Below are 25,745 nucleotides of genomic sequence, written 5' to 3'. Positions count from 1 at the left end.
TGGTCCACACATGTATAACAATGTAGGTTTTCAGCTATTCAGTTATGTCAGCAATGATGTTTGCAGTACTTATACTCACCTTTATTCGATGTTTTTGAAGTTTCTTCATCCGTCTCCTCCAGCACTTCAAACCCAAGCACATTAGTCTCTGGCTTCTCGGATGGGGAATTACTCAGTACTTTTGAAGTAAATATGTTGCTTGTATTTTGAAATCCAGTATCTCCACACGACAAAACTGATTTCTGATGATTTAGGAAACTGAAGTTAAAGTCATCAAATATTTCTTTTTTTATAACAGGTTCTGCAGTTTTTTCAGCAACACTGTATTCATCTTCCATTGCTTCATCTACCACAGAGAGTGTTGCTTTCTGTTCTAGTAGATAGGTGGTATTCATTTCATCTTCAACAAGCTCATAAGAGTCTTTACTTTTACCCTTATCAATTTCAGATTCCTTTGAATCCAATGGAAAACTAAAATCCATTTTGGCATGTTTTATTGGTGATAATTTTAATATGGGATTTTTTAGTGGTGTGCTCTGAAAACTCAAGTCAGGGGGCCACGACATGGGCTGTACATTGAATGATTCAAAATCGAAATTTAAATCAGCTGAAGTAGCTTCACCCCACGGTTGTTCATTAAAATCCGTATTTAAATCTCTCTTCGTGAGGTAAAATCCTGGAGGGGTTTTAACTTCATCAGAACATTTTCTCTGGGTGATAACTTTATCAAAATGTACTGAAGCTGTTGGTGGATCGACTTCTAAACTATCATCAAATGTTTCAGAGCATGAAGAGCCACTTTTTCTAGGGGTACTGGCAAATGAAAAACTATATTCTTTCAGCTTTGTAGATTTTGTAAAGGAAAATGTAGAATCATTACCATTGTACCATTCCCTGGTTGTTGTTTTTGTCGTCGTCGTCGTCGTCACCGTGTTCTTACACATTGAGAAGTCTTGTCTCTTGCCTGGAGGAACAAAATTTTGATTAAATCCATGAGATACAGGTTTTTTAAGGTTAAAATCTGGGGTGAAACAGAAATTCTTAAGTTTTATATCAAATGAAGGCGAAACTGAAGTATTTGACTTAAACACATCATCTGTTAGTACAGAATGTAATGGAGATAGACACAAATCGTTTGTGGAACCCAGTCTAACTCCAGATTTTGGAACTTTCACTCTGGAGGGTAACTTAAATTTATCTTCATAAAGTACATTCTCCTTTCCTTCATTGTTTTTCATATTTTTCAGTACATATGTATCTCTTCGTGGTGTCCTTACACCTGAAAACTGAGGCACTTCAGTAGAGCTGAAATTGAAGCTTTGTGCAGGTTTAAATTTATTTTGTTTCGATGCCATATTTTGTTCAGATCTGCTATTTACGTGATCTTCATATCTTGTATGAGTAATGGAAACCCAAGGTTTTTTTACTTTTTTGGATATAACTGTTGACTGGTTATGATCTCTTAATGGTTTGTACACATTCTTCTTCTTCTGTAAAGATAAATAGTGCTTTCATAGTGAACCATCTTACAGAATAAACTCTACGTGCAAAGCAGTGATTCAAATTTAATACCTGTATTTTTGCAGAGCTGCAGACAATTCTAAGGCTGTAGCTGCCTTTTTTGTCAGTTACTACTTTCACTGTGTGATGCCATGAACCATGTTCAATTGGAGCCCATGAAATATTGACACAGATTTTTTCTGAGGGCAACAAAGTGAAATTGTCAGCACTGAATAAAAGTCCACATTTTCTTTCAGGAATGTCCAGTAATTTAACCTAGAACAAAGCAATCAAGTCAGTCATAATTATTAAGTCAAAGATTATTTTGCAAATTATCTGATATAAACGTTAGTAACATAGTATTAGTAAGAATGACGGAGGAATGAAAAATGCACATGGCCAATTGCTTGAAAGCACAACAGTAACAACTACAAATACACTATCGGCAATGGAGTGTTGAATGCCTAGATTGATCTACTTCGACTAGACACAGCAAGCTGTGCTAACTTTATTAACTGCCTATATTCTTAGTTAGGACCCGTTGGTTTGCTCACGTCTGCGTACTGATTACATCTAAAATAATTTCATAAACATTTATTATGCTTAGTAAAAATTAATGTATTAATGAAGTATTTCTTTTTCTATGCAATTCTGAAAAGGTCAGTTTATTGTGCTGTCTGTCAAATAGCTTTTATGATTTAGTTCACAAATTGTAACACTTTCTACACTTTTCACACTAATTAAAGCTTCTAAAGCACTGTCTTTTTTGAATGTACTTCTGACCAAAATATGATTCTGGTAGCCCGGAGTCCGAGGTGTTTGTTAATCATGTCATTTGCGTTCTTGTAGTGCTTTTTCCATACAAATTTTCATCCCCTTACGCACATTTCTTTATGTCTAACCAAGAAGTGAAATAGAAGTTCTCATGGACTTAGCTTTTTTTTAATATAATGAAATATTATGTTAAGAATTTTCCATCACTTATTTCAACACCCCCCCCCCCCCCCCTCACTGGGGGTTGAATTTCCAAAAACATGGAAAAACATTTTATTTCTAATCAAGAAGCCCAAATTCAAATTTTTATAGATTTAACTTTAAAAATGCTTTCATAATGAAAGTTTCATACATCATTTCGAAAAATCCATTCTTAAACACACCTACAGTGTGAAATCACCACACTCTGAAAATTTCAGGTTTCTATCTTCAACGTTTCGTTCGGGATGGTCAATGATGAGTGAGTGAGTGAGTGAGCTAGGACATTGGCGTTTATATATAAGGATAACTGGATAGACAAAAAGAATCTACTCACCAAGTGGCTGAAGGACGAATCGCACATATAGGTTAAGAAAATGTGCAAGGTTTTGGAGGCAGTAGCTTGTTCTGACAGAAGGGCTGAAGGGGAAGGATAACAGATGAATGAAAAGGACTGGTGAAGTTTAGGAGATGGAAAGAGTTATGGAGAAGTGGCCTGGAGCATGGGTCATGGAGTCTTACAGAACAGTATAAGAAGGAAGACTCTTCCCTTCCCTTCTCATTCTATCTGATAAGATTCCCCAGACCAGGAGTTCTGGGTGACTTCTCCATAATTCTCCCCATTTCCTAAACCTCACCAGTCCTTTCCCTTCATCCCTGTTCCTTCCCCTTCAACCCAGGAGAAGGAGCTGTAGGCTCTGAAAGCTTGCACAACTTTTAAGTTATATATGTGTTTTCTCCTGGTACCGCTTAGTGAGAGACTTTTTATCAATCTAATTATATTATATTTTCATAAATTATTTTTGTTGATATAAATTTGCACTTTGTTATAAAATAATGATGAACAGGACTTTCTCAGGCTACGGGAAGCTACAAAACAGTTCCTTTATTCATTTGAGAAACAACAAAGAGGGTACTCATTCTTTATAAAGATAAAACTATCACAACTTCAGAATCTCACTGCCAAAGCAGGCACTAAATGGTAAGTATAGTCAGATGTATAATAAATTTACTTGTACGACCTCCAAGACAATGGAAGTCACCCACGCTGGCTGGAGATCAGAAATAGGATGTGGATTATTATATCTAAAAAGGGGACCACACGGACATTGGATTTTTGTAATTTTTTTATACTTATGATATGGGAAGCTCAGCCCTCAAATATTGATCACCCAAAGCTGTTTGGTGCAACTCTCGAGAATTGAAGAAAATCAACTTTTGAAGTTTCCCGAGTACCTTCAATTTCCAAAATATAGGACGAGTTATTGGTGGGCCACGTGGCTCTGTGATAGAATGATCGCCTGCCACATGGGTGGCCGATGTTTGGTTCCCAGCTGATGGAAATTTTTACAAAAGGTGGATATTCTATGAGCATTTGCATGAAGTCTAAAATACGTTAAGATGAAATAAAACAATTATTAATGTTGTTTTAATTTAGATGGTCTTTATGAACTACCTTTTACAAAAGATAGGCAATAACAAATTTATATTTAAAATGAAATCTGGAATTTTGTTAGTGAGATGTAATTAGAAATAAGATGAGACACAGTTTTCATGGAGAGTAACAATTAGATATGTGTTGATTACAATATATTTGATGAAATTTATATTTAAATGACAGGTACTCAAGCTACATCAAAACAAAAAATTAGTGACCAAAACAAGGCTCAAGCTAGCAATTACCATTCTTGAGTACTACTGTGTCCCACACACCGCGCTGCACTCCGGTAACTGTTAGGGATGCTACAGCCCTTGCCCAGTTTCCATAATGGAATTCATATTGCCTTCTTCCAAGGCATGGAGTACTATCCATCAAACAAGATCTGACTGAAATAAGAGAGAAGCTGTCCTTTTGCTTCAGGACACAGATGAAGGAGCATGGCATAATGAACCTCAATCAGGTCTTGGAGCAGAGTGTCTGGCCACAGACAGAGCTGATTCCAGTTCCTACATGGAGAATGGAAAGTTGTAGCCTTCCTCATATAGTGAAAGAAAATGGGGCTTCTTCATCTCCATGGTCGTATGCAGGAGCTTTTCTGGATGACACAATGACTGCAAAAAAGGGTTCAGCTAAAACCTGAGCCATGTCTTTAAACGCGTCCATAAGCCCCATTTCTCGACAAGTCTGTAAGGAGATGTGTACTGCCCTTACCTGAAATCCACCCTACTGATTCCCAAACTCAAAACTTTTATCACTTGCCTTGAATGTGCTCTTGCAGATATGAAGGCATGTAGGTTTTCTGTAGTTGGTTGGTGTTTGAAGTTCCACAGAGCTGTTCGTCTGGCTCTGACTGCCAAGCGACAGTCACCATTCCACCAAGGTACAGGCAGACCAGAGGATGGACTTTTGCAGCAGCCCATTGGATCCCAGAACGATACGGGCCACCGTCTACTGTGCACAATCCTTTTGTTCAGAAATAGTGTCGACTGTCCTGCAACCAAGTTGCCCTTTGAATCATCCATGTGCTTGGGCTCCTGTCGACCATCACCCAAGTCAGTACACGGGATCCACATTGTGAAGTGGTCACTAGAATGTGAATATCTGTAGCCACTTCCCACTGCACTGAGTCTGCAATAGCCGGGGAGCAAACACTGAGTCAGTTGATAATTGGACTTCTGCAGCAAGTAGTAGCTGAGCCCCACGGCACATTGTGTGCACTGAAGTCCCCCACAAGGAGGAATGGGTGTGGGAGTGCCTGGAAGAATTCTGACAGTGCGCCTGCATACAAAGGACCACGAGTTGGAAGATATAAAGAAAGCACTGTGATGTTAAATTATGATATAACTGTCACAGCAACTGTTTGTGTGGCTGTGGTAAATGAGACAGGATAAGAGTGACATCTGTCTTCAATGAAAACAGCCACTCCACCTTTAGCCCTGCCTCCAGTAATAACTCTTCCTGTAGGGGTGGTAACTCCTTACCGCAAGTGTGTTGGTGACTTTAAAATGAATTTCTTGTAAGCAGACACAGAACGGTTTCTCCTGTACCAGGAGCTATAATTCTTCCAAATGTGACTGGTATCCATTTAAATTCCACTGAAACACAGAAGTCCTTGTGGGAGCCATTGATTAGTAATGATTGGTCTTTTCCTTCTCCCTCAGAGGTAGAGATTTACCCGAGAGGTCAGGGAGAATGCTAGCAGGTGGCTGGCTCTCCAGTTCCTTCAAGTGTAACTCCATATCCTCACATCCTAAAGAGAAAGTCCCCACCTGAGAGGGAGAGAGCTCACCGATCTGAAGGTTTAATTGCCAATTTTAAAATTTTGAACTATTTTTTGAGGAATGTTTTTCCTTACACATGGGAGGAGTTAGCTGGTTGCTTGGGATGACTTAGTAGACTTCTGATGGTGAGCAGCAGTATGTGGCTTAGGTTGTAAGCCCATCGCTGACAGCTTCTACATCTACATCCATACTCCGCAAGCCACCTGATGGTGTGTGGCGGAGGGTACCCTGAGTACCTCTATCGGTTCTCCCTTCTATTCCATTCTCGTATTGTTCATGGAAAGAAGGATTGTCGGTACGCTTCTGCGTGGGCTCTAATCTCTCTGATTTTATCCTCATGGTCTCTTCGCGAGATATACATAGGAGGGAGCAATATACTGCTTGACTCTTCGGTGAAGGTATGTTCTCGAAACTTTAACAAAAGCCCGTACCGAGCTACTAAGCGTCTCTCCTGCAGAGTCTTCCACTGGAGATTATCTATCATCTCCGTAACGCTTTCGCGATTACTAAATGATCCTGTAACGAAGCGTGCTGCTCTCCGTTGGATCTTCTCTCTCTCTTCTATCAACCCTATCTGGTACGGATCCCACACTGCTGAGTAGTATTCAAGCAGTGGGCGAACAAGCATACTGTAACCTACTTTGTTTGCTTTCGGATTGCATTTCCTTAGGATTCTTCCAATGAATCTCAGTCTGGCATCTGCTTTACCAACAATCAACTTTATATGATCATTCCATTTTAAATCACTCCTAATGCGTACTCCCAGATAATTTATGGAATTAACTGCTTCCAGTTGCTGACCTGCTATTTCATAGCTAAATGATAAGGGATCTATCTTTCTATGTATTCGCAGCACCTTACACTTGTCTACATTGAGACTCAATTGCCATTCCCTGCACCATGCGTCAATTCGCTGCAGATCCTCCTGCATTTCAGTACAATTTTCCATTGTTACAACCTCTCAATACACCACAGCATCATCTGCAAAAAGCCTCAGTGAACTTCCGATGTCATCCACAAGGTCATTTATGTATCTTGTGAATAGCAACGGTCCTATGATACTCCCCAGCGGCACACCTGAAATCACTCTTACTTCGGAAGACTTCTCTCCATTGAGAATGACATGCTGTGTTCTGTTATCTAGGAACTCTTCAATCCAATCACACAATTGGTCTGATAGTCCATATGCTCTTACTTTGTTCATTAAACGACTGTGGGGAACTGTATTGAACGCCTTGCAGAAGTCAAGAAACACGGCATCTACCTGTGAACCCGTGTCTATGGCACTCTGAGTCTCATGGACGAATAGTGCGAGCTGGGTTTCACACGACCGTCTTTTTCGAAACCCATGCTGATTCCTACAGAGTAGATTTCTAGTCTCCAGAAAAGTCATTATACTCGAACATAATACGTGTTCCAAAATTCTACAATCCTTTGGAACGCTACGCTCTTCTAGAGACCTACGGTTGCAAGAAGGGGGGCAAGTTCCTTCGCGTACTCTGTGTAAAATCGAACTGGTATCCCATCAGGTCCGGCGGCCTTTCCTCTTTTGAGCGATTTTAATTGTTTCTCTATCCCTCTGTCGTCTATTTCGATATCTACCATTTTGTCATCTGTGCGACAATCTAGAGAAGGAACTACAGTGCAGTCTTCCTCTGTGAAACAGCTTTGGAAAAAGCCTTTAGTCTGTCATCCTCTGTTTGAGTACCATTTTGGTCACAGAGTGTCTGGACATTTTGTTTTGATCCACCTACCACTTTGACATAAGACCAAAATTTCTTAGGATTTTCTGTCAAGTCAGTACATAGAACTTTACCTTCGAATTCATTGAACGCCTCTCACATAGCCCTCCTCACACTACATTTTGCTTCGCAAATTTTTGTTTGTCTACGAGCCTTTGGCTATGTTTATGTTTGCTGTGAAGTTCACTTTGCTTCCGCAACAGGTTTCTAACTCGGTTGTTGTACCACAGTGGCTCTTTTCCATCTCTTATGATCTTGCTTGCCACATAATCATCTAACGTATTTTGTACGATGGTTTTGAACTTCGTCCACTGATCCTCAACACTATCTGTACTTGAGACAAAACTTTTGTGTTGAGCCGTCAGGTACTCTGTAATCTGCTTTTTGTCACTTTTGCTAAACAGAAAAATCTTCCTACCTTTTTTAATATTTCTATTTACGGTTGAAATCATCGATGTAGTAACCGCTTTATGATCGCTGATTCCCTGTTCTCCGTTAACTGTTTCAAATAGTTCGGGTCTGTTTGTCACCAGAAGGTCTAATATGTTATCGCTACGAGTCAGTTCTATGTTTAACTGATCAAGGTAGTTTTCAGATAAAGCACTTAAAAAAAATTCACTGGATTCTTTGTCTCTGCCACCTGTTATGAACGTTTGAGTCTCCCAGTCTATATCCAACAAATTAAAATCTCCACCCAGAATGATTTCCAGTTCAAGTGTAGTTTTTCCCTCACAGGTACACTGAGAAGTGCATGTGCTCATACGGGAATCTGTGGCAAGAGTTTGTGTGGAGGCATCAAACCAGAGGTTGCACAGCTTTGAAAGGTTTTTTAGCTGCACCGTAGGATATTTAGCTGGTGACTTTCAACTCTGAATTTTCCCTTCCTTTTTGTGAAGCCTCGCACCTTCTGCTCCATACTGGATGATCTCCAAAGAAGATTATACATTTCGGAGGAAGTGTACAAGAATTGCCCAATTCATGAGCTGAGCATCCATAATTTCCACACATTGCCCTCCCATTACACCCCATAGTGGTATGGCCAAATCTTTGACATCTGAAGCATCACATCGGTTTAGGAACAAATGAGTGAACCTTAAGATGGATATAGCCTGGAAGGATGTGTTCTAGTAATTCTGGAGTGCTAAACATTACAATAAACGTTTCAGATTTTTCCTATGTGCCATTGACACTCTTCAAACAGTTCTGAACTTCCATGATGCCCATAGTTTTCCACTCTTCACATGACACACAGGGTCCGTCTCCATTATATTGGAGCAGGCAACTACACCTTTACAGAAGCTGAGAGTGTAATGTAACCCAGCCGTAAGTGGGTAGTCTCGCCTAAGGCCTTAAAACCCACAAGCTTAGATACTTTGTTTGATTTAGCAGTTTCAACTAGAAGTGCTCCATTAGGGACCCAACAATACCCTCCAACACCTTGTGAATATAGAAAGCAGAGACCTCAAAGGCTCCCCCATCTTTTGACTACAATGAAAATGTTCTAGCACACTAGTGCCCTGTTACTATGATTCCAAGACTTATTCTCAAGATGACTGACCAACCAAGCTCTCTCTTTGATGAGTGGGTGTAGCTGCTACCTACACCCGTCCCGTCAGCAGTAGTAGTCTGATGAGACTGTTCTATACGGATACCGTGAGATGCTAGGAAAACAGACAGACAGAGCCCTGCATGGCTGAGCAAGCCTTTACACCTGCAGCATGGCAGTTGCCCCTTAGACTGTTTGTACCAACAGCCATTCACCTTATGTACGCAGCACACTTGGAGGTGTGTACGTTCCTCACGGTCCAGGCAGTGAAGCCAAGGCCCCCATTCTCTGAAACACGTAACATTCCACCACTGCGCCACACGGTGCCCAGAAAACTGGCAGCGCTTACCAGCCTCCAGCTCAGAAACCCAGTGTCGCCAAGCCCATACCCAACAAACGAATGCTGAGCCCCTGGGGAAAAATGAGAGAAGACGTGATATTTATCTTGTGCTGGACTGGCTCTGGAGTCTAGTGGCAGCCAAGGGGATGCAGCTCACACAAGAATTTGAGCCATAACTCAAAGCAGTGGTCCATAAACAAAATTATCATTACGCTACGCAAATCATTCAGCGATAGGTACTTACTATTGCCCACGCAAAGCTGAGGTGGGTTGTTAACAGAGAAGTTTTCAGGGAGGTGCTGTCTGGATTTTTTAAAGGACTTCCACGAGTACAGCACAAGAGCTGGCTGAAGTGGCCGTGCGGTTAAAGGCGCTGCAGTCTGGAACCGCAAGACCGCTACGGTCGCAGGTTTGAATCCTGCCTCGGGCATGGATGTTTGTGATGTCCTTAGGTTAGTTAGGTTTAACTAGTTCTAAGTTCTAGGGGACTAATGACCTCAGCAGTTGAGTCCCATAGTGCTCAGAACCATTTTTACAGCACAAGATAACCGCAAAACTAAATGTATACTGCCAAGTCACTGTATTTGGGTATTTATTTGACAATTATGAAACAATGAGCATTAAAAGGTACAGAGCTTTACGTGTAAGTAATATTTCATAGCTGAAATTTAATGTTTCTAAATTTTTAAGAGCACTGTGATATTTTTGAGATTCATGTAGAGTTGTTTCACAGTACGTGCCAAATTCTATACTGCATCAGAGTAATGTCTAGTCATTCTCCTGAGCTCAACATCTCACTCATCCTGGAGAGAGGGGGGATGCTGACTCAATTTCAGGTGGACTGAGTATGAGATGAAGATGTGCACAGGGCATAGTTGCATGTTCACGGGTCTAGTATTGTATTAAGTTTTCTGAACAGAATGGAGTTGGTGCAAGTGGCAATGCATCATGTTCAGGATCCAGGAGGCATCATCAGATGCCCTTAGAGCGTGCATCTATGAATTGCTGAATTATGTTATATATTATTTTGTAATTTTTTTTATTTGCAGCAAATTGTGTCTAAATCTAAGAACACTCTACAACATGAGCCAAACAAATGAGGCAGTGCAGTTGTTAAGACACTGATGTCATATTCAGGAGGATGGTAACTGGTCTGTCAAGCTATCCTGATTTAGATTTTCTTATATCATTTCAGGCAAATGGCAAGACCATTCCTTCACTAAGGCCATGGCTGAACACCTGTCCTATTCTCATATAAGCATACTTACATATTTTGTGCCTAAGTATATTTTGAGTTATTTCTTTTCAGCATTTTACCGTCACAAATCATTCATCACTGTGAGGAAATCCCCAGATTCAGTGCATCAAAAGAAAAACTATTTTGAAACAACTTCCACTAGTTCCTTCAACAACACTCAATATTTACCCTATCCTTGCCACTTTAAAACATCTCATTTCAACTTAAATCAGATCTTTCACTTGTTTTCAATGTATCTAGGCAGAAACTCATCTCATTAAGATTGGGACATCTTTAATACGAAGTCTATGCTGTCTTAAAATTACCCCAAAGCATATGAAAACACTTAGTTTTTCAAAATTCTCTTCTCTGCCACAATAACGTCTGGAAAAGTGTTTGATGTATACTGATAACTCTGCAAGAAAATTATGTTCATTTGATGTACTGGTACACTGAAAAATTAATTTACAATTTGTTGAAATAAAAAGTTTTGGGTTTTTCCTAAACAAATGCTGCTTTAAACACACAGGGTGTTACAAAAAGGTAAGGCCAAACTTTCAGGAAACATTCCTCACACACAAATAAAGAAAAGATGTTGTGGACATGTGTCCGGAAACGCTTAATTTCCATGTTAGAGCTCATTTTAGTTTCGTCAGTATGTACTGTACTTCCTCGATTCACCGCCAGTTGGCCCAATTGAAGGAAGGTAATGTTGACTTCGGTGCTTGTGTTGACATGCGACTCATTGCTCTACAGTACTAGCATCAAGCACATCAGTACATAGCATCAACAGGTTAGTGTTCATCACGAACATGGTTTTGCAGTCAGTACAAGGTTTACAAATGCGGAGTTGGCAGATGCCCATTTGATGTATGGACTAGCACGGGGCAATAGCCGTGGTGTGGTACGTTTGTATCAAGACAGATTTCCAGAACGAAGGTGTCCCAACAGGAAGACGTTCGCAGCAATTGATCGGCATCTCAGGGAGCACGGAACATTCCGGCCTATGACTTGCGACTGGGGAAGACCTAGAACGACGAGGACACCTGCAACGGATGAGGCAATTCTTCGTGCAGTTGACGATAACCCTAATGTCAGCGTCAGAGAAGTTGCTGCTGTACAAGGTAACGTTGACCACGTCACTGTATGAAGAGTGCTACGGGAGAACCAGTTGTTTCCGTACCATGTACAGCTTGTGCAGGCACTATCAGCAGCTGATTGGTCTCCACGGGTACACTTCTGCGAATGGTTCATCCAACAATGTGTCAATCCTCATTTCAGTGCAAATGTTCTCTTTACGGATGAGGCTTCATTCCAACGTGATCAAATTGTAAATTTTCACAATCAACATGTGTGGGCTGACGAGAATCCGCATGCAATTGTGCAATCACGTCATCAACACAGACTTTCTGCGAACGTTTGGGCAGGCATTGTTGGTGATGTCTTGATTGGGCCCCATGTTCTTCCACCTACGCTCAATGGAGCACGTTATCATGATTACATACGGGACTCTCTACCTGTGCTGCTACAACATGCGCCTTTACAAGTACGACACAACATGTGGCTCATGCACGATGGAGCTCCAGCACATTTCAGTCGAAGTGTTCGTACACTTCTCAACAACAGATTCAGTGACCGATGGATTGGTAGAGGCGGACCAATTCCAGGGCCTCCACGCTCTCCTGACCTCAACCCTCTTGACTTTCATTTATGGGAGCATTTGAAAGCTCTTGTCTACGCAACCCCGGTACCAAATGTAGAGACTCTTTGTGCTCGTACTGTGGACGGCTGCGATACAATACGCCATTCTCCAGGGCTGTATCAGTGCACCAGGGATTCCATGCGACGGACGGTGGATGCATGTATCCTCGCTAACGGAGGACATTTTGAACATTTCCTGTAACAAAGTGTTTGAAGTCACGCTGGTACGTTCTGTTGCTGTGTGTTTCCATTCCATGATTAATGTGATTTGAAGAGAAGTAATAAAATGAGCTCTAACATAGAAAGTAAGAGTTTCCGGACATATGTCCACATAACATATTTTCTTTCTTTGTGTGTGAGGAATGTTTCCTGAAAGTTTGGCTGTACCTTTTTGTAACACCCAGTATACAAAAACAGTTAGAATCAAAATACATATAACTATATGAAAAAGACTGTTCTAATAGAAAATAAAATTTGTTTGTCAGAAATTCAGATTCCTACAGGAATTTGGAGGCCGTCTGTTAATTACCCAAAATTTAAATGTCTGATAATTATCTCAGGCTACCCCAAATATGGAAAAACTGATAGACGCCGGCCTCAGGGAAGATCAGTTTGGATTCTGTAGAAATTTTGGAACATGTGAGGCAATACTGATCCTACGACTTATCTAAGAAGATAGATTAAGGGAAAGGAAACCTCCGTTTCTAGCACTTGTAGACTTAGAGTAAGCTTTTGACGATGTTGACTCGAATACTCTCTTTCAGATTCTGAAGATGGGAGGGACAAAATACAGTGAGCAAAATGCTGTTTCCAATTTGTACAGAAACCAGGTGGCAGTTATAAGAGTTGAGAGGCATGAACGGGAAGCAGTGGTTGAGAAAGATATGAGACAGGGTTGTAAACTATCACCGAAGTTATTTAATCTATATATTGACCAAGCAGTAAAGGAAACAAAAGAAAAATTTAGAGTAAGAATTAAAACGCATGGATAAGAAATAAAAACTTTGAGGTTTGCCAGTGACTGTAATTCTGTCGGAGTCAGCAAAGTACCTGGAAGAGCAGCTGAATGAAATGGACAGTGTCTTGAAAGAAAGATATAAGATGAACATCAACAAAAGCAAACGAGGATAATGGAATGTAGTTGAATTAAATCAGGTAATGCTGAGGAGTAAATGAGACACTTAAAGTAGTAAATGAGTTTTGCTATTTAGGAAGCAAAATAACTGATGATGGTCGAAGTAGGGAGGATATGAAATGTAGACTGGCTATGGCAAGGAAAGCATTTCTGAAGAAGAGAAATTTTTTAACATCAAGTACAGATTTAAATACCAGGAAGTCTTTTCTGAAAGTATTTGTATGGGGTGGAGCCATGTATGGAAGTGAAACGTTGACAATAACTAGTTTAGACAAGAAGAGAACAGAAGCTTTCAAAATGTGGTGCTACAGAGGAATGATGAAGATTAGATGGGTAGATCACATAATTAATGAGGAAGTACTGAACAGAATTGGGGAGGAGTTTGTGGCATAACTTGACTAGAAGAAGGGATCAGTCGCTAGGACACGTCCTGAGGCATCAAGGGATCACCAATTGAGTACTGGAGGGAAGTGTGGAGGGTAAAAAATCATAGAGGGAGACCAAGAGATGAATGCACTAAGCAGATTCAGAATGATGTAGGTTGCAGTAGTCACTTGGAGGTGAAGAGGCTTGCATGGGATAGAGTAGCATGGAGAGCTGCGTCAGTCTCTGGACTGAAGACCGCCACAACAAAAACAACAACAACCACCCTAAATATTAACAATGAGATATATTCTGAGAATAAACTTACTAGCAAGCTTCATTGACAAAAAATCCATAACAGTGTAAATCAATAGAGAAGTGAACCAGAGATAACTAGTACTGATTTTGACTTTAGTCCTTTTGCAGGTACACTGTCACTCATATGCCACAACCACACATTTCTCATTTAATTGGCACTATATCCTAATTTACCTGGCAGTGCTGCACATTACCCATCTCTATTGGTACACTGTTTCTCATAGAAGAGTAACTAAAATTTTTATTGCATTATGTTGTTTAACACATTATGTTCAAAGGAAATACATTGGTCATTTGTAATGAAAAATTACTGTACTACTGGTAAGCCTCTTCTAAAAGTCTCAAAACTGGTTTGGAATTTCCAAAGTTCAACAAAATTTTGGGAGGAACATCAAACACTAAATATTTTACAAACAAATATTTGCTAAAACATAGTCCAAACATGTACTGAACGGAAGATGCAACTGTCAATAAACAGAAGCTATAACACAGGAAATTCCGCAACCTCTGGCAAAACCCAAAAACAAACCGGACAACTTTTAAACAGTGAGTTTAATAGCCCATTCAATCAAAAGATGCACAACAGTGTGGAGATGGGGGACGGGTGGTGGTGGAATGTCCCATGGCTGTGAAACAGATCAAATGTGCCACAGTAATGAAACAGGTAAGACATCTGCTTAAATTATGCAATATCTCTTCTAAGAGCAGAAATTTACATCCACCATTCCATCTGTACCAATGTTCACAATAAAATGTTTCCCACAAGTGAGGAAGGGTGGGACAAGGTTTTCTATTTACTCAATCATACATTTGAAGTTCCAAGTATGTTTACCTAATGGATAACAAAATTTTTCATATTTATCAATCAAGGAACCAGTTATATATGTGAAAAGATGGATATATGGTTTTCCAGATAAAAACAGGAGAATTATTTTTAACTGCCTTTTCTATTGAAAAAGAAGCATATCTAACATGTATCTTATTTGGTGTCCCACTTTTTACCCACTCTGCTGTTGCTTGATGCATGTGTACTCAAATGGCCTACCTATGTTCAATTCCATAACCAACTAGAGGAAATACCTTGTTTTAGTTTCATTCTCACTGTGTAGTTACTGCAAAATATGATGTATACTTCTCACTAATACTTTCAAATACATTGACATTATGTATTCTGAATACAGATATTCTTCCATAAAGTTGCAGTAAAAAAAAGTGAGAACAATGCCACAAATGCTCTAAATAAATGTCCATCCATTACAATGGTATTGTACCTATGTCTGTTCATGTTTACATAACATTGCAATTGCACCTGCAACAAGTACCGAGAGAATTGTGAAATGTAACACACATAAGCAATGGATGGCTATTATTTGTCTGTTAAAACTAAGAGCTACTAAGATTCTATATCCATGGGTGAAAAAAAGAAAACATGCTGACCACAGAATAGGATCAAAAATAAAGCATAGTAGTCTATAATGTTACCTCCAATGAAACATGAGAAGGGTTCACCAATTTAAGAACCCTCACTGCAACAGTACCAAGTTTCACATTATCAAAATGTACTGTCGGGCATTTGTTGAATGGTGCCAGTATGAGACAACTTTCATACGAGTCTTCACTTTTGTCATCATCACTTATTTTGCGCTTCTGCTGTGGAGATATAGTGATCTGTTATTAATGAGAAAAGGAAGCAGACTCAATTATATATAATAGTGCACTATGTAACTTATAAAAATAAGTACATAAATTTCACTGTCTTAAGGTGCAACACAGAAATAAATTTTTGGGAAATATTTACTATTGCTAAGACCATTAACCATGTTCAGATCCTTCCGTCACTCAGTCTCTTGATTCACTATGATAGTATTATCACACATTCGAAATATCTAATTTGGTTGAAATTACTGCCACATTAGTGAACTGCCGTGTACAACCACATGATTGTCACATGGTTTGCTGTAGACTGTTGCCCATTGTAACTGATCAGATAGGCCACAGAGCAGTGAATCACCAATTTAGTGCTGGACAATGATCAGTGGGTGTTTTATTCCAGTCCACACTCACAAAAAAAATTCTCTGACTATTTCAATCTGTGGTGACCATCAAATCTGTTCAAAACATACCCTCATGTGCTACAGTTTTCTATAGGTCTGAAAATGGTCACCACTGACCAAAATCTGTAATCTGAGGGCAAAATTTTTTGTGACCATTGACTGGATGAAAGAAATTCTCATCTTTCTGGATCACTTTATTCATGACTACTGCAGCTTGTGAATCTGTGAGCAGCCATACTAGCCAGAATCAGCTCCACACTACAAGGTACAGAAACCACATCCCACGCATATACTTCTGCTGAATTCGCATCACAAATGCAGGAACACTGCTACTAGATGCCCAAAGCAACAAAAAATATCACATGAATTTGTGGGTTGCATTATGTAGTACAATGAGTAAGTGGTTTACTTTGTATCTTCCACTGAGCAGGTACAAATATCTACTGGAGTTCCATGTGGTTCATTCACTGTCTTTGGTACATGTAAATGACTTTCCATCTTACACAAATAAAGTACAAATAGTTCTATTTACTGACGATGAAAGCTCATTAATAGTGTTCTTTACTGATGACAAAAGCACCATTAGCAAACCCACAGCTGCAACAACTCTAGGAACCATAAGTGAAATATTCCAAAGTATTACTGATTAGTTCTCAGTGAACAATTGCTTAACATAGAAGAAACAGTTTATAGAATTCTGTGAAAAGTATGGCGTATCACTTTCTATAACAATACAGGAAGGGGAAAGGAAATGTGTAAAACATATTGATCACGAATTACGTCTCAAATCAACATAAGCTCTACATGTAATTTTTTATTTTGGTAATAAAAGCATTAGAAAATTAGCTTGCTTTGCACACTTCAGTAATGTCATATGAATTAATTTTCAGGGCCAGTTTCACACAGGGACACAAAGTATTAATTGCATACAAATGTGCTGCAAGGATAACATTTGATGCACATGACAAAACTTCATGTAGGCAACTGTTTAAAATATTAAGTATACTAACACACACTAAATATATTTTATCTCTAATGAAGCTCGCTGAGAATAATCATATACAATTTTATAACAATAGCAGCATACATTAATATAACACTAAGAACAAAAACAGCCTCCACTAATTACAGTTGATCCTTACTTTTGTGCAGAAAGGAGGAAAGTATGCAACCATAAAAATATTTTAGCATGTATTTTGTGAATTGAAGATGCTGAAACTTTTAAAAACAAACTGAAATGATTTCTGCTTGACAGCTTCTTCCATCCCACTAATTTCTGAATATGTAGTATGTATGTAGCTTTGTTACAGTTATCAAATTTTGTTGTAGGTTAAAATCTGAACTATATTTAGTAACAAATGCGCAGCATGTATCTGCACTTGTTCTGAGAAAATGTCTCATTTGTAAACCTACTGATATGTTCTTTATCACAGCAAGTTATGAATAAGAACCACAGAATTTGCAAAAAATTAAACTACAGTTTATTTCATTTATTTAGGCCTATTATTTTTTTTAGCCCACACACACTGGCATTAATAATAATAATAGTAGCAACGATTACAAATACAACCATATTGATTAGCTCAGCACTTTTGAAGCCATATGTAATATTATCAGGAACAAGTGGGATGGATTGGATTACATTTACTTTTCCTTCCAGTAGCTCCGTAGTGAGGAGAGCCACAAAATGTAGAACATCTCAAAAGAGAAACATTACACAATGAACATCTAGAAAGAAAAAGAAATATTTTAAAGTGCCTTCCACAGATCCCAAGTGAAATGGTCGTCATGGGTGTGGATTAAATAAAAAAAAACTTAAGCATATTTTCATGTAACATGTAATACCACACTTATTACAAAACACGTAAATGTTTAATACAGTCGAGGAGCATATGATAATTCTTAGGCTATTGCAGCCATGCATCATGAAAAACAAAAATCAGTTTACAACACTTAATTACAATGATTGCATTACTACAATGAAGTTGTGCTAAGTCAGATTGTAATAATACTAATATATTTGATATTTTTAGTATCATATACACACATCAGTTAGTACTACTAAGAAATCTGCCATTGAAGTAGGAGTTGGTCATCAATAAATCCTTTAGACTTCTCTTAACTGAACTTCTAATGATGTTAAACTTTTTACAGCTGCTGGCAAATTACTGAAAATGTGTGATCCTCAATAATGGACGTCTTTTTTGACCAGACTATGTGACTAACTCTTTGTGCAAATCATTCTTATTTGTAGCACTGATTCCATGAACTGAGATGTTGGTATGAAAAACTGATATTTTTCAAGAATAAATATGTTGAGAAACAATAGTTAACATACCTAGTTACTTAAATACATTTATGGAGAATGTTCTTGACTTCACACAACAAACAATTCTTGTTACATATTTCTGAACCTGTAAAACATTAGCTAGGCTTCATGAGTTACCCCAAAAAATTATGCTGTTTGACATTATGGAAATGAAGAAAGCATAGTATGCCAGCTTTTTACTTTTATATCAATTGTGCCTGACAACATTCACATAGCAAATAGAGATTTGCGTAGGCACTTTAGCAGTTCTCAGGTGCCCTCTCCCCCATTGGGTTTGTTATCAAGCTTTAATCCCAAGATTTTAACACTGTCAACTTCTACCTGTATGTCATATTTTATGCATATACTGGAGGGAAACCTCTTGAAAGTTTTAAGCTGCATATTGTTTTTTCAAAGTTTAGTGACAAGGAAATGGCTAGGAACCATTTCAAAACATGAAAATTTCATTAACAGATCTTTCTAAAACTATACTTGATTTGCTATTTACTTCAGTGTTTTTATCACCTGCAAACAAAAGGAACTTGGCCTCTGGTAATATCACTAGAAACAGTAAACGCCCTACGATGGAACCTCACGAGGCAACACATGTAATTAGTTCCCCGTTGGATGATGCCTGATAACTTAATATATATCTCTTTCCTAATGACATCCTTTGTTTCGTGTCAGAGATACAGCATTTGAACCATTATGCTGCATTTTTGTTGCATTGTTACATTTTAATTTACACGAAAAAATAATAATGAAAGAGGAGAGGATTGGAAATGGTAGTGACAATAGATGTTAAGAAAGACATTATTTCAATAGAAAACCATGCAACAAGGGGGATGGAAATGTGGAGGGGGGGGGGGGGGGGAGGAGGTTGGTTGGTTGATTTGGGGGAGGGCACCAATCAGCAAAGCCATTGGTCCCATCGGATTAGGGAAGGGAGTCAGCTATGCCCCTTGAAAGCAATCATCCCAGCATTGGGAAATCAAATAAAAGCTAAATCAGGATAGCCGGATGCAGGTTTGAACCGTTGTCCTCCGAATGCAAGTCCAGTGTTCTAACCACTGCACAACCTCACTTGGCGGAGAGGAGGTGAGGTGAGGTGAGTTTGCCAGACAAGAGTGAGCTGCATACAGGTATAAGGGATGTAACATAGCAAGGTGTGACTATTTTGTTCTTATACACTCCTGATGTTGACATACTTTTTTCCCTATCTTAAGATGTAGTTTTATTATTAGCACGTACATGATAATTACACACAATACCTGGTTTCTTTTGTCTTTATCTCATTAAAATTCATTATTTGCAGGATAGTTTTCAGATTATTAATAATATTTGGTTATTGTAGGAATATTTTAAATAAAAATCATTCCTGATACACGATTTACAAGAAACACATGGAGATTAAATTTCTAGCAAGCAATTAGCTGTTGCTCTCCAAAAATTTTAAAATCCCCCCCCCATTTTTTTAACCTCTTCATTCCCTTGGTCCACACACATGTGAACCTCTGTTCATTTTTTTTCTCCATAAATAGGCATATTTTTTCACTTATAGACAGATGGCCCACAAGTGTGGGCCTTCTGAAGTCTTGGCTTTAAAACCAGAGTGTTGTAGTTTACAGCTGGTCATGTGCAGAAAATGGTTTCTTATATAAATAATTATTATGACTAAACATTATACTGAGATTCTGAGTTTTCTACCTAATGTTTAGTAACTATTCTAGATGTTGAAATAATTTGTATATATTTTATTTGTTACTATGAAATAACACATTTTTGGAAGTCCTCATACGTGGACCTCAGGCCGTAATGCAGGTTTGCTAATTTTAATTTTGTCTTTGATAATGGAATATGGAAATAACTTATTTCTACACTCTACATCAATGTGAGAAATGTTAACTGATGAGCAATTGTAAGCTCTTCTTATGACAAAAACGTGGAATTTTGTGATTGAGGAGATGACGATCTCTCAGTTTTGTCTGGAGACTGTTGGCTGAACTTGATGAAATTGGAAGGTAAACAATAAGAAAGTGAAAATATTGTGGCAATAGCTAGGAGAAAAGGACATCCTAATACAGGGAATTCCCCTGACAGTGAAGGTGTAGATGATGTAGAAAATATGAATAAAAAGCCAAGAACGGCTGTGTGGCAACTAATTTCCGAAGTTAGGTTGTACAATGCTGGCCAACTACCAAACACTGTTGAGGCAAGGAATCCCTCAAACTGCATGAAACCTTGTTGCAATACCAAGATAAGAGACATATGCATCAAATGTGGAATTACTTATGCATAGTGAAAAGTTACTGATTTGAAACTTATCATAAAACTTACCATAAAGATTTATTTACTGACAATAGCAAATTATTAATTGCCAAAATTATTTTATGATTATTATTTTTTGTATTTACAAAGTTGCTTAGGAGTACCAACAAAAGTCTGCAATGGAAATCATACATTTCAAAAATATTAACACTACAAACCCTATTTTCTCTGTGCTTTAGCATATACAGTTCACTGTTTCAAATAAAATATATAAATATATTCAATAAAATCTTTTATTGAAGGAAAGGGAAAGAAAATACAGAGCAACAACTCATACGTTTTCACAAAAATTTAGACTTTTTTCACATATGTGGACCTCCTTTATGCCTTAATGAATCATCATAAAATATTTCATTTGCATTTGTGTCATGCTTGTTTATCATTTTGCTAGAAATACAAAAAGGATAATTTCCCGTGAATTTTTTTTTATCTTCAAAGTAAAGAGGTTAACAAATGTTTTACTTTTCCAAACAGTTCATATTTTAGAAGCTATTTATATTAAAAATCTTCACTATTTAGAAAGTTCCAATTTTAAATAGAGATTATTTCTAAAACTCAGTACCTTAATTTTATAGTTCAGATTTTCCTGATTCCAGAAATGCTTAATTTTACTAGAATAACTTGTTAGTTTGTTAATTATTCAGTAAGGAAAATTTCTCTTTATCTGAACTATATAGCAAGCTTTGGTAATCCCTATGTAAACAGAAATCATCCTCATAAAGTAGGATCTATTATGTTGGCTATTTTTTAATTCTAAAGTTCATAGTTAAAAAGAGCAACTTCCTTGTGTCCTCTAAAGCTGCTATCTGTTATGTTAATATTAAAGAGGCAACATCTCTGTAATCGAACATTTTATGATTTTTCATATTACACTCATCTATAAATAGGCATCATGCACAACACAACAGGCAGTCTGCAATAAGTAACTAAAATGAAAACAACTGTGCGAGTTTCTGTTTCGCTACCAAAATGTATACCTTGTAGTCAGTAGACAGTTGAAATGTATATTTATAGACCACATCAAGCTATCATTATGTTAATATGTATTTATGGATCAGTACGCTGAAGAAGTATGTCTATCATATTTGTGTATCTTTGAGTTAATGTGCCACCAATTAACTGTGTGACTTTATTAATGAGTGTGGCTGACCAATCTGGTTCAAATATTGAGAATCCTACCAGTTGTAAGTTGCCCATAGGAAACGGAATGCTGTACATCAATAAATATGAAGGGATCAAGACTTATTTGCTGCAGTGTTGTGCGCTTTTTTAATGAATGCCAATCAAGCCCATTAATTACTGGAGGTTTATTTAAAACAGTATACAAGACCAATGGAGGCGAAGTTCTAGATCAGGTAAGTTCTACATCTATCTCCGTACTTTGCAAACCACTGTCACGTGCATGGCAGAAGGTACATCTCATTGTAACAGTTCTTAGGGTTTCTTCCTGTTCCATTCACATATGAAGCACAGGAAGAATGACTGTTTGAATGCCTCTGTGTGTGCTGTAATTATTCTAATCTTATTCTCACAATCCATATGTGAGCCATATGTATGGGACTGTAGCATATTCCTGGATTCCAATTTAAAGCTGGTTCATGAAACTTTGTTAATAGACTTTCTCGGGTTGGTTTACATCTATATCCAAGACTGCAGGTTCAGTTTCTTCAGCATCTCTGTCACCTTCTCCCATGGGTAACATAACCTGTGATCATTCATGCTGCCCTTCTCTGTTTAAGTTCAGTATCCTCTGTTAGTGCTATTTGGTATAGGTACCACACACTACAGCAGTATTCTAGAATGGGTCACACAAGTGGTTTGTAAGCAATCTTTTTTGTATACTGATTGCACTTACCCAATATTCTACCAATAAACTAGAGTCTACCACCTGCTTTACCAACCACTGAGCCTATGTGATAATTACATTTCACATCCCTGCACAGTGTTACACCCAGGTATCAGCATGAGTTGGCTCATTGTAACAGTGATTCATTGATATCATAGTCATAGGATACTTTGTTTATTTATTTATTTTCATTTTGTGAAGTGCACAATTTTAAATTCCTGAACATTTAAAGCAAGTTGCTTAGCTTTGCACCACTTTGAAATCTTATGAAGATCTGACTGCTTATTTATGCAGCCTCTTTCAAATAGTGTTTCATTATATATTACTGTATCATCTGCAAAACACTTGATGTTACTATTGTCAGTAAGGTCATTAATAAACAACATGAACAGCAAGGGTCACCTAGGGTACACCCAAAATTACCTCTACACTGGACAGTGACACTCCATCCAAAATAACATGCTGTGCCCTCCCTACCAAAATGTCCTCAATCTAGTCACAGATTTCACTTGATACGCCATATAATGGAACTTTTGACCATAAGCATAGGTGTGGTACTGAGTCAAATGCTTTTTGGAAATCAAGAAATATTGCATCTACCTGACTGCCTTGACCCAAAGCTTTCAGTATGTCGTGAGAAAAGTGCCAAGTTGGGGTTCATGTGCTCGATGTTGGCTGGTTGGCATTGATGAGGTCATTCTGTTCAAGATACCTCATTACGTTTGAGCTCAGAGTATGTTCTATGACTATACAACAAATTGATCTCAAGGATACTTGACAGTAGTTTTGTGGATCACTTCTACATCCTTCTTGTAGAGACATGTGACTTGTGCTTTTTTCCATGAACTGGGCATAGTTTTTTGTTTGAGAGATCTATGATAGATTACAGTTACAAGAGGAGGAAACTGACAGGGATTTCATTGGGTCCTGGAGCTTTCTTCAATTTTAACAATTTCAGCTGTTCCTCAACACCCTTGACACTAATACTTATTTCATTCATCTTTCAGTGGTGTAAAGATTAAATTGAGGCAATTCTCCTGGATTTTCCTTTTTAAAAGAACTTTTGGAAATGTAGTTAAGCATTTCAGCTTTTGTCTTGCTACCCTCAGTTTTAGTTCCTGTACCAGTCACTAGGGACTGGGCACTAACTTTGGCGCCTCTAACAGCCTTTGCACACAACTAGAATTTCTTTGGGTTCTGTGAAAGATCACTTAACAATATTCTGCTATGATAGTCATTGACGACATCATGCACTGATCTCTTGACAGCCAAAAGCGTTTCGTTCAGCGTCTCTCTCTGTCTATAGCACTATGCTTTGTTTTACACCAATTATGCAGTACTCTCTGTTTCTTTAGACATTTCTACTAGGTAAATATAGGTGGTTAACTATTCTTTTAAACTTGAACCATAGTTCCTTTACGTGCCCCTGCCCTATGCTGAAAGTTTCAAGTTCCCCAATGAAATATGACACTACTGACCTTTTATGTAGTTTACTGAACATATATATCTTTCTGCTTGGTTTAGTGGTCCTTTGTACTTTGATAATCACTGTTGCCACAACTGTGTCATGGTCACTGATAACAGTTACGACGTGGACATCTTCAAAGATGTCGGGTCTATTTGCTGCCATTAGATCTAATACATTTCCATCGTGAGTAGGGTTTCTATCTTTCTATTCTAGGTAGTTTTCCGAAAAGGCATATAGTGCTGTTTCACACGATGCATTATCACACCCTACACTAAAAAAAAATGTTTGGATAGTTAAAGTCTCCACCAATGGTTACAGTATGGTTAGGGAACTTACGTACAAGTAAAATGAGGTTTTCGGTTACATCAGATGAGAGTCTAGCAGGCAATAGAAGGTTCTAATCATCATTTTATGCCCACCCCTGTTAGTGTTTCTTGCCTCAAAAATATCACACGAAGCTTCAATTTCTGTCTCAGTGGATTAGAGTTTCTTTTCCACTGCAACAAACACACCATCTCCATTCCCATTTGTCGATCCTTTTGAAATACACTTAAATTTTCCACAAAACTCTCACTGCTATCAATTTTAGGTTTCAGACAGCTCTCTGGACCTCGTATGATGTGAGCTCCATTGCTTTTCATGAGCGCTTCAAACTGTGGTACTTTGTTGCGAATGCTTTGACAGTTTGACAGTATTTTAATACTCTCACCTGTGGGAGACATAGCTTTCAACCCTACAATGATATTTGTGAGTTTCCTACAGCTATTGTTATCTGGAATAAATAGACAGTCGCCTCATCTGAAAAACCCTTGTGTGCACCCCGTACATCAGCTGCCTGAGTAGCAGCCTCTGACGTTTAGTGCTCACCTGACCCATTTAGTGGGGACCCTACTGTTCTCAATTCTATGGTGCAAGTCCAGGAAGTCACACCCTAGTTGTCACAGAACCTCCAATGTCTCTGGTTCAGTCCTCCCAACTGAGTCAGAACCAAAGGGCCACAATCAGTTCGGGGGACAATGCCGCAAAATTGTGAATTTCATTGAAACTCCATGCACAAGGCTGGTCTTCTCTGCCAGTCACTGGAATGACTCAGGTATGAACTCTGAGCACAAACAGGCGCTATTTGTTCCAATGTGTGCCACAATCTGCAGTTGGTTGCACACTGTTCTCTCAATGGCTGCTGGAGATAGCCTCTTCAATATGTTGAATGAGCCCCCCCCCCCCCCCCCCCCCCCCTCCCCACAGCATACACACTGAATGCACCTGGGGTCCTTTCTGTCTCTTACTGCCATTTCCCAGAGGGATACTAATATTCGCTGTACATTTGAAATGCCGGAAATTAATAGACCCCTACCCTTTTGTGTTTGCCTCCTCTTGACACCGAACGAAACAGGTTTCCCCAAAATGGAGCTCAGTTTCAATAGCAGGGAGAGCATGCTTTTGTGATAACAGGTGGATCAGTAGCTTACCTTTGGACTTTGTAAGGCATTTAATTCACCTGATGTTTTAAGGAAGTTCATTCCTGAATCAGGCTGTGTTGTGCGCTGATATACAAACAATGTTTCTTTGTTGAGAATAGGTATTTCTGTTGAGCTGTTCAGATAACAGTCTAAGAGTTGAAGATAAATGATAGTTAGTGTCATTTTAAGAAGCTGGAGCAAACGA

At 38.5% G+C, this 25,745-nt stretch overlaps 1 protein-coding gene across 3 annotated transcripts in view; it reads right to left on the bottom strand.

The window, feature by feature from the left end:
* Positions 1–25,745, bottom strand: part of LOC124545084 (protein abnormal spindle) — a 170,943-nt gene that overhangs the window by 117,757 nt on the left and 27,441 nt on the right. Inside the window, exons 2-4 of one of the 3 annotated variants that reach the window (XM_047123892.1) lie at positions 15,559–15,744; positions 1,573–1,776; positions 80–1,490 (exon numbers count right to left, since the gene is read on the bottom strand). In XM_047123892.1, coding sequence (XP_046979848.1) covers positions 80–1,490; positions 1,573–1,776; positions 15,559–15,744 — 1,801 coding nt within the window. The remainder of the gene's footprint in view (positions 1–79; positions 1,491–1,572; positions 1,777–15,558; positions 15,745–25,745) is intronic. The other 2 variants (XM_047123893.1, XM_047123894.1) reach the window with 2 other exon arrangements.

The sequence above is a fragment of the Schistocerca americana genome, chromosome 8 (assembly GCF_021461395.2).
Source record: "Schistocerca americana isolate TAMUIC-IGC-003095 chromosome 8, iqSchAmer2.1, whole genome shotgun sequence".
NCBI classification, from domain to species: Eukaryota; Metazoa; Arthropoda; class Insecta; order Orthoptera; family Acrididae; genus Schistocerca; species Schistocerca americana.
Note: the sequence above shows the minus strand (reverse complement) of the source record. Positions and strands in the feature narration are given on the sequence as shown.